Source organism: Cadophora gregata (genome assembly GCF_030347475.1).
Source record: "Cadophora gregata isolate MNR1 chromosome Unknown scaffold_7, whole genome shotgun sequence".
NCBI classification, from domain to species: domain Eukaryota; kingdom Fungi; phylum Ascomycota; class Leotiomycetes; order Helotiales; family Ploettnerulaceae; genus Cadophora; species Cadophora gregata.
The window spans coordinates 1519388-1530570 of NW_026695930.1; the positions used below are offsets into that span (position 1 = coordinate 1519388).

Sequence of the window (11183 nt, forward strand, 5' to 3'; positions counted from 1 at the left end):
TGCGGGCAGAGTCACTGCCGGACTGCTGCTTTCGTTCCTTGCCTTATCGTCGCCGATTACTGGTGCCTCCGATGCCGCGAGTCAACAACAACAACAACAACAACAACAACAACCAATACCCATACTGCCTCCATACCTCTCACCACCAGATGCCTCAACGCCTCGGAATAACGAGCATATCTTCGTACGTTATCCATACTCTGTGTATTTGCCAGTTTGCTGACATTTATAGACATTACGGCATGTCTTCCACCATGGTGACCTCAACCGCCCCACAGTTCACAGACGACATGATGTACCGAAGACCGCGCAACACTTGTGGATAGAGTCAGAAGAGGGGAATGTGGAGAAAGTCAACAGACCGCTGGTTGTACGGACAAGCCCTCTCAAGATTCATCGATTAAAGGATGCGCGTCCCTCAGTTGTAGACCCTATGGTGGCGGCAGCAAGACAGTATTCAGATGTATGGTCTTCGTCGCCCGAAGCATGGACGATGGATGAAGTGCAGGGTCCAGATGTCACCAATATGGAAACGATATTGACATTTGCCCAAATGGCAGCGAATGCATATGTTGATGCACCGGACACTGGTGACTGGAAAGATGTTAATGGGGGATTCAACCGGACGAACGATGTGGGGTTTGGCTGGGATAGTGACGGTCTTCGAGGATATTTATACGGAAATGAGGACAACTCGACGATAGTCATTGGGCTGAAAGGGACAACTTTGGCTATCTGGGATGGAGATGGGACCACTACAAACGACAAGGAGAACGATAACCTCTTCTTCAGCTGTTGCTGTGGCCAACAAGGAAGCACTTTCTACCGCCAGGTTTGCGACTGTGCCACAGGCACTTATACTTGCAATTTGACTTGCTTGAAGAAGAGTCTAAAGAAGGAGAATCGATACTACGCCGCTGCTCGAAGCTTGTACAACAATGTCACGGCCATGTACCCGGACTCTGAAGTGTGGATGTCTGGTCACTCTCTTGGAGGTTCTGTTAGCGCTATGATCGGGTTGACTTATGGTAAGCCTGTGTTGACCTTCCAAGCAGTCCCGGATGCTTTACCAGCAAATCGACTTGGCCTTCCAGTTCCGCCTGGAGTGGACCCCGACAGACCGGGGCAGCGAGAATACACTGGAGCTTTCCATTTTGGCCAGAATGCTGACCCAATTTACATGGGCACCTGCAATGGAGCAACGGCTTCGTGTTCTTATGCAGGATATGCACTGGAGAGTGCATGCCATACCGGAAGAGAGTGTGTATTCGATGTGGTCAATCTCAACGGCACGAGGGTTTCGATCATCACCCACAAGATCATCTATGTTATTGAGAACGTGATCAAGAAATGGACAAAGGCACCGGAGTGTAAATTCACACCCGAGTGTTATGATTGCCCTCTGTGGAAAGAAGTTACTGGCAATAGTAGCAAGACTTCGACCGAACCGTCTTCAACTTCGACCAAAACCAGGACACGGACATCGACATGTCAAACCCCTGGATGGTGGGGCTGCTTGGACGAGACAACGACCACAACAGGAACAACTACCAGCACCAGTACCACAACTACGTCTACATCGACATGTAAGACTCCAGGATGGTTTGGTTGCAACGATGAGAAGACTACAACAACCACTAGCACTAGTGTCAGCTCGCCTACGCCAACCAAAACAACAACATCCACATCTACATCCACGTGCGAGACACCTGGTTGGTTTGGATGTAATGATCCCACTTCCACATCACCGGCTTCAAATAACCCAACCTCAACACATTGTGAAACACCTGGTCTCTTCTGGGGTTGCGATGATATTACGACTACCCAGTCACATACCATCACATCTCCCCCACCAATGCCCACGTCGACAACACCACCGACTACGACTACCCACTCATGTACTTCGAAAGAATGGTTCGGGCTGATATGCGTTGATCCATCCCCTACTTCCTCATCCAAACCATCCCACACTCCAGGTGGAAAGTCACACTGCGTCAGACGAAGTTTCTTTGGGTTCTGTAAGGAATGGGAAGGGCAAGCCATGATTATGAAAGAAGAAATCTAGATTGTATTTATGACTTAAATGGGCACGAATGCCAGCAGAGTAACACGGGCGTTTATTTGGGCACTGTCAAGGCGAGTGACAATAGGCGCATCGGTTTAGCATTAGGAGTTCAGCGAACAATTCATTCAAGACATACCACATTACAATTTCAAGACCAGTCTACTTGTGACTCCATTCGGGCTTCTTCTTCTCGGCAAAAGCCTTCATGCCAATCTTCTGATCCTCGCTTCCAAACAAACTATGAAATACCCTCCTCTCATACTCCACCCCATCTCTTAACGGCAAATCCTGACTCTTATTTACCACCTCCTTCGCAGCCATTACAGCCACCTTACTATAGCCCGCAATCGTCTCCGCCGTCTTCAAACTCCCCTCCATCAGCTCCTCCCAACTCGCAAACGTCCTCGCCGCAACACCCCACTCCCCGGCCTCCTTCCCGGTGAAATTCTTCCCCGTCAGGATCAACTCCATCGCCCTGGCCTTCCCAATCGCCCTCGTCAACCTCTGACTTCCCCCCGCCCCAGGAATCGTCCCCAACTTGATCTCTGGCTGTCCAAAATTTGCATTCTCGGTACAATACAGGATATCGCACATCAGAGCCAATTCACACCCCCCGCCTAGAGCGTGTCCGGACACGGCTGCGATGATGGGCTTCTTGATGGTGGTGGTGAGTAGTGACCAGGATTCTATGAAAGACTTGGTGTATGCTTCGGAGAAGGTGAGCGTGGACATCTCTTTGATGTCGGCGCCAGCGGCGAAGGCTTTCTGAGAGCCGGTTAGGATGATGCTGGAGATGGAGGAGGAGGCATCGAAGGCGAGGAGGGCGGTGTTGAGTTCGGTGATGAGGGGGGTGGAGAGAGCGTTGAGGGCTTTGGGACGGTTGAGGGTTACTGTTTGAGGAGGGGAGTGTTAGCATTCGATTGCGGTTTTGGAGATGATATTATATTGTAAGATCGAGATTGAACGTACTCTGCCCAACTCCTGGTCTAGGTTCACTCGTCTCGATGAATTCGTAGGACTTCGCTGGCCCTGCTGAGTATGCTCGAGCTATAGCGGGGAGGGCAGACGTCGCAGCTCGGAATTGAGAGGCAATTGGCCTCAAACTTCTCATTGCGGTCATCGTGAATAGGACTGCTTTACAATTTGTTATGTTTGGAGTCAAATTGAGCGATGTGAAGTCAAGACCAGCTTAACAAGTAAGTGGAACAAGGAAGCTGTAATGTAAAGCCCAAACTGGATGACATTAGGATCAACAGCAACCCACCAAGCAAGCAAGCCCACATCCGATACACCGATTCAAAGCGAGCTACCCCTGTCGTTCATGTACTTTACGAGTACTTTACAACCTCGGTCGATCCCGCTTGTTCCATTCCATTGTTCCAACAAAGCTGAGTCACCTGACCTTTGTAGCGGAGAAACAGTCGGGCCGCAGCCCCCCTGCAATGATTCGCGGCAGCTCAACGGAAATCTGGACCAGCGAGCGACCAAGAAAGACCGACGCGAACAGGTGTTAAGAAATTACGCAGCGCAGCCAGCCAGCCTTTAAGGAGCCGCAGCCCTTTCCTTCCATCCCCCTTCAACGCTGTCTTTTGCGCCACTGTCTTTCTCCTCCGCAATCAGCACTCAGGACACATCTGCCAATTCCGAATACACGCAGTCGATACCATTCGATTGTTCTGCAGCTTTTTTCCGAGAGAAAGGGAATTAGAGACGATACGCGGCAAGATGGATTCCCTGGAGCCCGAGCAGACCCCTTTCGCGGCTGTGAGCGCGCAGACGTCGAGGTTGCAGCGTGTAAGTTTTATTTAAGTTTGGATGGTGTTAATTGATGATGCGGTGATTTTGGGAAGAGTGGTTAGATGTCAGAGGTGGGATGTGATGAGGTCGAGGCAAGCTGTGGAAGTGGGTAATGGCTGATAGGACTTCTAGCAGTACCAAACTTGGCTCGACAAGTCGACTCCCTACACTCCATTCAGATGGTTGGGAACCGCAGGTCTCCTGTCCTTCTTCTTCCTCCGCATATTTCTCGCACAAGGATGGTACATTGGTATGTCAATCAACATCTCAATGGCAACCTCTTCAAACCGCTAACATGAATCTCAGTCGCATACTCGCTGGGCATTTATCTTCTCAACCTCTTCCTCGCCTTCTTACAACCCAAATTCGACCCCTCCAACGAAGCGATAGATAATGACATGGAAGACGGCTCAGCCGGCGGGCTCCCCACTAAGCAGGACGAGGAGTTCAGACCCTTCATCCGCCGCCTGCCTGAATTCAAGTTCTGGTATGCGAGTACAAGGGCTATCACTATTGGTTTCATCTGCACTTGGTTCTCGATCTTCGATATCCCTGTATTCTGGCCGGTCTTGGTAATTTATTGGCTGATTCTATTCACCTTGACTAGTATGTCCCCACATCGGGCCTCGTTGTTGCGAAGGGCAATTTATCCAATTAGTGGACGAAAGCTGACAACTCAACAGTGAGGAGACAAATCCAGCATATGATCAAGTACCGTTACGTACCATTCTCATTCGGCAAGACGAAGTACACCAAGAACAGCTCTTAATCCCTCCCAATCACCTACCACATCGACTTCTCCCTGCGAGATATCATTCTGAGAATTTAGTCGTTGCGGGGAACCACAGCATGTTGTATCACTGTAGCTGATGGCGCGAAACGAATCATCATCATTTGTACAAAAAGTTTCGATATGGATGGAATTGGCGCCTGGATACAGTTCAACGCAATACATGAATTGTGACAGGAAATGAAAAGAAAGAGATGAGAAGAGAAGATGAGACGATACTGTCCTTTAATGATTGAGACACACAAACACCCTTCTTGTTGAGCTATACCTTAGGGTTTCATGGGCATAGGGCTGCAGGCTGGATGGCATGGACGGCATCGCCTGCTAAGATGCTTGCTTGGGCGCTGGGATATAGAATATATGCATTTTGATCTGATAGTAGTCGTTTTTGGGGTTCTCCTGCAGAGGTTTTCTTCGTTATCTGTGTGTTGTGCTGGAGCGGAAAATTGCTTTTGAGTGTCCTGGTCTTGGTCGCAAGTGCTACCCGGAAGACAACAAGGGAGAGGACCGGTCGCAAAGGTGTGAAGAAGTATTGTGGCAGTTACTTGGTAGTTGACTCGGGTCAGTGCCTTCTATGGTAAACTACCTTGCTTCCAAACGGGTGTTTGGCAGTCCTGTTATTTCAGTGGAGCAAGTGCAAGGTCGTATCCCACCTGGGTCGTCCGCGCTGATCAAGAGCGAGGACTCATCAGGTCAAACTCACCCATCTATATTTCTCCCCTCCCGATGTTCTCGACTCTTGTATATCGCTATTCATTCGCGGCTGCTATGCTGGTCTTGCATCGCTTCAATGTAACATGTCCTCAATTGGCTTTGTGCGAGCCGCCGCCAGCAAGTATTATCAGTTAGCCTCGGTTGAAAGCTGCCGGAGTGTCAACACTCGGTCCTACTTGGGTCAAAAGGAAGATGAAAATCACTACAAATATAGAATGAACAAAAAGGGGACGATCCGAAATGGCTGAAATACTATTGGTCATGCTAGCATGTGGCTTGCAAAGGTTTCAGCTCTTGACGGCTGCATGTTAGTTGTCGGCGAGGTTCCCAACTCACAACGGTTCACCGATATCACTAATTTGAGGACGACTACTCCGATATCTAGACCAGCCAAGAAGATGTCTTCCTTTTGAAACTATTCGCTGGTCAAGCAGGCCTTCCCCAGTCAGGATTTCCACTACCACCCTCTCGATCCCGCATTAGAAGAGATCCGTCTTCTCACCCTGTACGGCGCGCACCCCTCTGCCCATTGTAATGATAAAGCCGAGCTACGTATTGTGTCTCCTAAGATGAACCCCAACTACGAAGCCCTATCCTATCAATGGGGTACTTCATCAGTCGACCAAACAATTAACATCGATGGGCAGTATAAGGTTATCACTTCTAACCTCGCAATCGCACTCGACGGTCTCAGACACGAGATGCAGGAGAGAGTGCTATGGGTAGACGCTATTTGTATCAATCAGACGAGTACCAAGGAAAAGAGCAGTCCAGTTGCAATTAATGAATCGAATCTATGCGGAGGCGAATGAGGCGTTGATCTGGCTGGGTCGCCCCGAAGCCTCGTTGCGTGCAATCAACGCCCACGATGCTGAGATAAGGGCTTTCGACGCTATCGCACGCATGAGAGAAAACCGTTCTCATATAGAAAATGAGGGGGCTGTCTCTGCCTTGCGTGAGTCAGAGAAACTAAGATGTGACGAACTCGTTGGGATCTCGTACCTCTGCACGAGGAAATATTGGACGCGGATCCGGATCATCCAAGAAGTGGCGTTGGCAAGAAGATCAACCATCTACTGCTGCTATGACCAGGGCTATTCGGAGGGTGATGAGGTATGTTCAATATCTTGGGACACTTTCATTGGTGCTATTGATCATGCAGAGCGGCAAGTCTCTTCTAAATCTTCACTCTCGATGGATTCGATAATGAAAAGACTACTGCAGGATATCTCACTGTCACTGCCAGCCCAATTGGGCCGGAGATAGCGTACTTTGACACTCCCGCTTCATTTAGAGCCACCTACGTTAAGTCATCTCCTTGGGTTATCCCAAGATTCAGAGTCGCAGAGGAGACAAGATAAAGTCTTCGGTCTGTTAGGACTTGCAGAAGATTGTCGGGGAAAGCTCATAGCCGACTCTTCGAAAACGCCACACGAGATCTACAGTAGTGTGATGGATTTCTATAATGCAGAAGCTAAGCATGGCAAGTTCCAAAATGTAAAGCTCGTCAGACTCAGTCGGATCTTGCAGAGAGACCTTGGTCTGCGTAATAGCCATTGGTGGAATTTGCCATCCTCGACTCCTCTTTTGAGGTTTCTGGTATGATTACGGGACAATCAAAGAGCTATACCCAGCATTGGAAGAGAGAAGCGTGTACTTTGCGTCCCCTGACACGTTTTTCAAGAAATATGTACCAGACCGCCTGCACGGAGCTCATTTACACAATGGATTGGTCAGCAGCATCACGTCGAAAGACGTGAAGCGCCTATTGACGCCATTTCAGTGCTCGAAAGTGTCTGTAAAGCGATCACATCGAACAAGTACTTACGAGGCTTCTCAAATTGCTTCGAATGAAAAAAACCAAATCTTCAATTCTGGCCGCTCATCACCAAGCTAAATCGGTCCAATACTTTGTGACCGATACATGGCACTTAGGTCTGACTCGAGTGAATGCTCGAGAGGGAGATCTGACATGTCAATTCTTGGGCACCAATGTAGCGATAATACTTCGACGTACCACTAAGAAATATCGTGTTCTAGGGAGAGCATTGGTGATCCGATTAGTAGGAGACGTACACCGTGTGCGGATGGGATTGACAGATCTCGAGATTATTGAGAACGGGGTGTCAAGCTTTCCACAACCTGTTGATTTTGAGAGAGCGCATGGCCCGATGGGTGTTACTTGTACAATGGATCTGCAGACTTTGAGGAGTTTGTCGAGCTAATGTTGATGATACCTGGGGGAAAATGTTTTTGTTTTCATGTGAGTTCTCGCTTCTAGGGCCTCGCTTATTCTCCACCCCTTTCCCCCAAACAAAATATTATGAAAGAAATATTCAGCCAAGAAGAGATAGTTCAGCTAGACACAGAAGAGTGTAGTCTCATCCTAATTGCGTACCTATACAATTCCATTCTCTACAATAGCTGGCTTATCTACCCGATCCCTCCCATACATTCCGCCTTTTCCTCCTCGTAGGCAGCACAATTCACTCACTCTCCAGCCTACTCCGCTCCACCATCCAAAAGGCGTAAACAAAAGAGAACAGGGTGAGTGAAGTGTGGTTTTCGAGATGAAATTTTTTGTCCTGCCCGGATGCCTGCTCGACGAAGAATGCGAAAATGCATTTGGTTTTCTCTTCCTTCTTTCAATGACCCAACGAACGCCCGTGAATATGCTGTACAGTACAAGTAAGTGAGTAGTAATCCCATCCTCTTCCGTCCCCATCCGCGCCTTCATCCTCATGCGCTTCCTTACTTATCAACCGATATTCTACATGTTCTCCCCCTTGTTCAGTCTCACGTCGTCTCATACGGGGTTGGGCTGCTCAGGTGGAGAGTCCGTGCTCTCTGATGGGAACGGCGGAGGTGCGCTCTTCTCTCCACTACCACCGAAGTACTTTGTGAAATCTTTGTTCTCGTCGAATGGGCGAGCGCCTAGTAATCGAACCATATCGTTTCTATCGAGGACTTCCTTGGTGAGAAGCTCCTCAGCGACGATCCCTACTTCGGCTTTCTTCTCTGTCAGGAGGTCTCTGCACTGCTTGTATGCCTCGTCAATGATGCGGCGGACTTCAGCGTCGATAGTTTGGGCAGTGGACTCAGCGAATGGTTTGTGTAAGGCCTGCTCGTTGTCCTCGAAGTGGAGGGGGCCGAGTTTCTTGCTCATGCCCCATTTGGTGACCATGGCTGTAGCTATGCGAGTGACTTTGTTGAAGTCATCTGAGGCGCCGGAAGTGACGGTATCGAAGTGAAGTTCTTCTGAGACTCGGCCTCCGAGGGTCATGGCCATGCGGTCCATGAGCTGGTTAACGTTCATGAGATAGGTGTCGCCTGCTGGGAGGTATTGGGCGTATCCGAGAGCTCCTTGGCCACGTGGAATGATGGAGACTTTCAGAAGAGGATCGGCGTACTTGAAGTACCATCCACAGATGGCGTGACCGGCTTCGTGGTATGCAACGGTCTTCTTCTCCTCAGGTGAGAGGACAAGGGACTTCTTCTCCAGGCCACCGATGACACGCTCAATGGCTTGTTCGAAATGGAGCATCTCTACAGATTTCGCACTCGTCCGGGCCGCTGTGAATTGTCAGTATGAAACCAATGTATGGAAATAAGAAACAGCACTTACCAATCAAAGCAGCTTCGTTGACACAGTTAGCGATATCCGCTCCTGAGAAGCCCGGGGTCAAAGCAGAGAGACGTCCAGTCAAGTACTCCAAATCCTCATTCGTGACAATCTTCTTGAGATGAACCATGAATATCTGTCTTCGTCCATCCATAGTAGGTCGGTCGATAGCGATATGTCTATCAAATCGACCAGGACGCATCAATGCCTTGTCAAGAACATCCGGTCTGTTCGTACCAGCAAGAACAACTACTTGCTCAGCGGTGTTGAAACCGTCCATCTCGGTCAAGATCTGATTCAACGTAGCTTCTCGCTCATCGTTACCGCCACCGAACGATCCAGCTTTCCCACGGGCCTTTCCGATAGCATCGATTTCATCGATGAAGATGATACAAGGAGTGTTCTTTCTCGCCATGGCGAAGAGGTCGCGCACTCTTGAAGCACCAACACCGACGAACATCTCCACGAACTCCGAACCAGAAACGCTGAAGAAGGGAACTTGGGATTCGCCAGCAGTGGCCTTGGCCAAAAGCGTTTTACCCGTTCCAGGAGGACCAGAGAGAATAGCTCCTCGAGGGATCTTGGCACCGAGGCGTTGGAACTGCTCAGGAGTCTTCAGGAAAGAGACGAATTCCATAATCTCTGCCTTTGCTTCGTCCATACCGGCAACATCGGCAAATTTAACCTTGACATCCGTCTCGTGGTTGAACTGCTTTGCTCGACTCTTGCCCATGCCAAAGACACCACTGGCACCTCCTCCACCTCCAGATGCTCGCCGCGACATGTAGAAGATCGCACCAATGAACAAAATCGTAGGACCAAAGCTGAGGATCAGTCCCCAGGCATCACCTTCTGAGGCATAGTTGACAGGTATCCTCTCCGAGGTAGGAATTCCAAGCTCATTTTGCGCCTCATCCAGTCTCCGCTCAAATGACTCCACGGAGCCAATCGAGAAGTAGTAGTGGAAGTTAGGGTTGACGGCAGGAGAATCTGGGAACATCTGCTGTGTAGCTTCACGATGTAAATCGACTCTGACCTTCCCTCCATTTGTGACCGTCAACTTCTCAACCAGTCCCTTGTCGAGGAACGTGCTTCTAAACTCCTGGTATGTGATGTCCCGTCTGCTCTCTCCAGGCATGACCATCCTATACATCAGGTATGACACGAATGCTGAGAGCAACAGCGTGCCCATATCGATCTTGATTTCGCCGACCTTGAAACCACCGTCTTGTTGCTGTTTCCCTCCCTTATTTCCGCCTGGCGGGGGGCTTCCGAAGCCTCCAAACCCACCAGATGAGCCCTTCATATCACTCGAATCGGATTCCGTGCTCGACTTCTTAGAATCTTTGCCCATGTCCCTCTCGGCCTGCTTCCTCGCCATCTGCGACGCCAACCTCGTCAACTTTGCCGCAGATGACAGCGTCATAGGCTTGCCCCTAACATCATCCATCAGCTCTCTTAGCTCCTTCGGCATGCCCTCTTTCTGGATATTCTCAAACGCCCGCTCGATAACCTCAACCTGGCTCTTTGGCAACCCAAGCTTCAGCGTGTCCAATAGCTCCTTCATGGCTATCTCATCCTCCGCATTCATCTTCACCATACCCTCTGCAAGCTCTGGCTCGCTATTCTGCCCCTGCTCTGCCTTCTTGCTGAGTGGCGTCTCGCCATCATAGAGATTCTCTGTTCCCGGAGCTGTTTTTGAAGGTGGCTCAATATTATTCTTGTCCTTCAATTCCTTGTCATCCTTCTTCACCTCATTGTCCTTCGTCGGCTTCTGCCTGTTCGAATATAAACGAGCTTGTTGGACAGCTCTTACAGAGGAGGATAATGGCGCGTGGTTCGTGGAGCGCAGTGATGCTCTCGCGGCAGTCTGAAGAGAGGACCTCGATATCCGAGCAAGATTGCTGGATTGTCGCAGGATTGAGTGCATACTTGTGTAGAAATGTAGTCGGAGGAGAGTCACAAGTAGTGATTGGATTGCCTCCTAGCTGTATCGCATCGGGGTGGGGGAATTGGGTTGGGGTGTTTTGATCTGGAAGCTCGCTGAGGCAAAAGTTCAAGTGGTCATGATTATCAAAACCGAAAGTAAATCCCGACGCCGCGTTTCCGCCCTGTGCCTGGCTGATCACGTGCACCGACAATCGTCATATCTGCTGTCTGGAAATGGCTCTTGCAGTGTACCTAGTAGGTTCTCA

The 11183-nt window shown here is 49.7% G+C and overlaps 4 protein-coding genes across 4 annotated transcripts; 2 read left to right on the top strand and 2 right to left on the bottom strand.

The window, feature by feature from the left end:
• Positions 1-82: 82 nt before the first annotated feature.
• ATG15 (putative lipase atg15) lies at positions 83-2199 on the top strand. Its single transcript, XM_058506884.1, has one exon. It carries the CDS (start codon positions 434-436, stop codon positions 2063-2065), a length of 1632 nt encoding a protein of 543 aa, XP_058357614.1. The 5' UTR covers positions 83-433; the 3' UTR covers positions 2066-2199.
• Positions 2200-3579, bottom strand: ONS95_013246 (uncharacterized protein). The gene is made up of 2 exons (XM_058506885.1): positions 3035-3579; positions 2200-2955 (listed from the first exon to the last, which is right to left on the bottom strand). The coding sequence occupies exons 1-2, from the start codon at positions 3183-3185 to the stop codon at positions 2225-2227; spliced, it is 882 nt and encodes a 293-aa protein (XP_058357615.1). The 5' UTR covers positions 3186-3579; the 3' UTR covers positions 2200-2224.
• On the top strand, positions 3580-5016 carry RER1 (retention in endoplasmic reticulum protein 1). The gene is made up of 3 exons (XM_058506886.1): positions 3580-3859; positions 3995-4112; positions 4169-5016. Exons 1-3 carry the CDS (start codon positions 3791-3793, stop codon positions 4546-4548), a joined length of 567 nt encoding a protein of 188 aa, XP_058357616.1. The 5' UTR covers positions 3580-3790; the 3' UTR covers positions 4549-5016.
• Positions 5017-5978: 962 nt separating this feature from the next.
• Positions 5979-11156, bottom strand: AFG3 (AAA ATPase afg3). The gene is made up of 2 exons (XM_058506887.1): positions 8992-11156; positions 5979-8939 (listed from the first exon to the last, which is right to left on the bottom strand). Exons 1-2 carry the CDS (start codon positions 10916-10918, stop codon positions 8173-8175), a joined length of 2694 nt encoding a protein of 897 aa, XP_058357617.1. The 5' UTR covers positions 10919-11156; the 3' UTR covers positions 5979-8172.
• Positions 11157-11183: the final 27 nt, after the last annotated feature.

Bases quoted from the DNA above. Each gene is read 5' to 3' on its own strand.
- ATG15 (XM_058506884.1), top strand. From the start codon at position 434: ATGGTGGCGGCAGCAAGACAGTATTCAGATGTATGGTCTTCGTCGCCC.
- ONS95_013246 (XM_058506885.1), bottom strand. From the start codon at position 3,185: ATGACCGCAATGAGAAGTTTGAGGCCAATTGCCTCTCAATTCCGAGCT. The intron at 2,956-3,034 runs GTACGTTCAATC...CTCCTCAAACAG, and splicing joins TAGACCAGGAGTTGGGCAGA to TAACCCTCAACCGTCCCAAA.
- RER1 (XM_058506886.1), top strand. From the start codon at position 3,791: ATGGATTCCCTGGAGCCCGAGCAGACCCCTTTCGCGGCTGTGAGCGCG. The intron at 3,860-3,994 runs GTAAGTTTTATT...TAGGACTTCTAG, and splicing joins AGACGTCGAGGTTGCAGCGT to CAGTACCAAACTTGGCTCGA. The intron at 4,113-4,168 runs GTATGTCAATCA...CATGAATCTCAG, and splicing joins CGCACAAGGATGGTACATTG to TCGCATACTCGCTGGGCATT.
- AFG3 (XM_058506887.1), bottom strand. From the start codon at position 10,918: ATGCACTCAATCCTGCGACAATCCAGCAATCTTGCTCGGATATCGAGG. The intron at 8,940-8,991 runs GTAAGTGCTGTT...GACAATTCACAG, and splicing joins CAACGAAGCTGCTTTGATTG to CGGCCCGGACGAGTGCGAAA.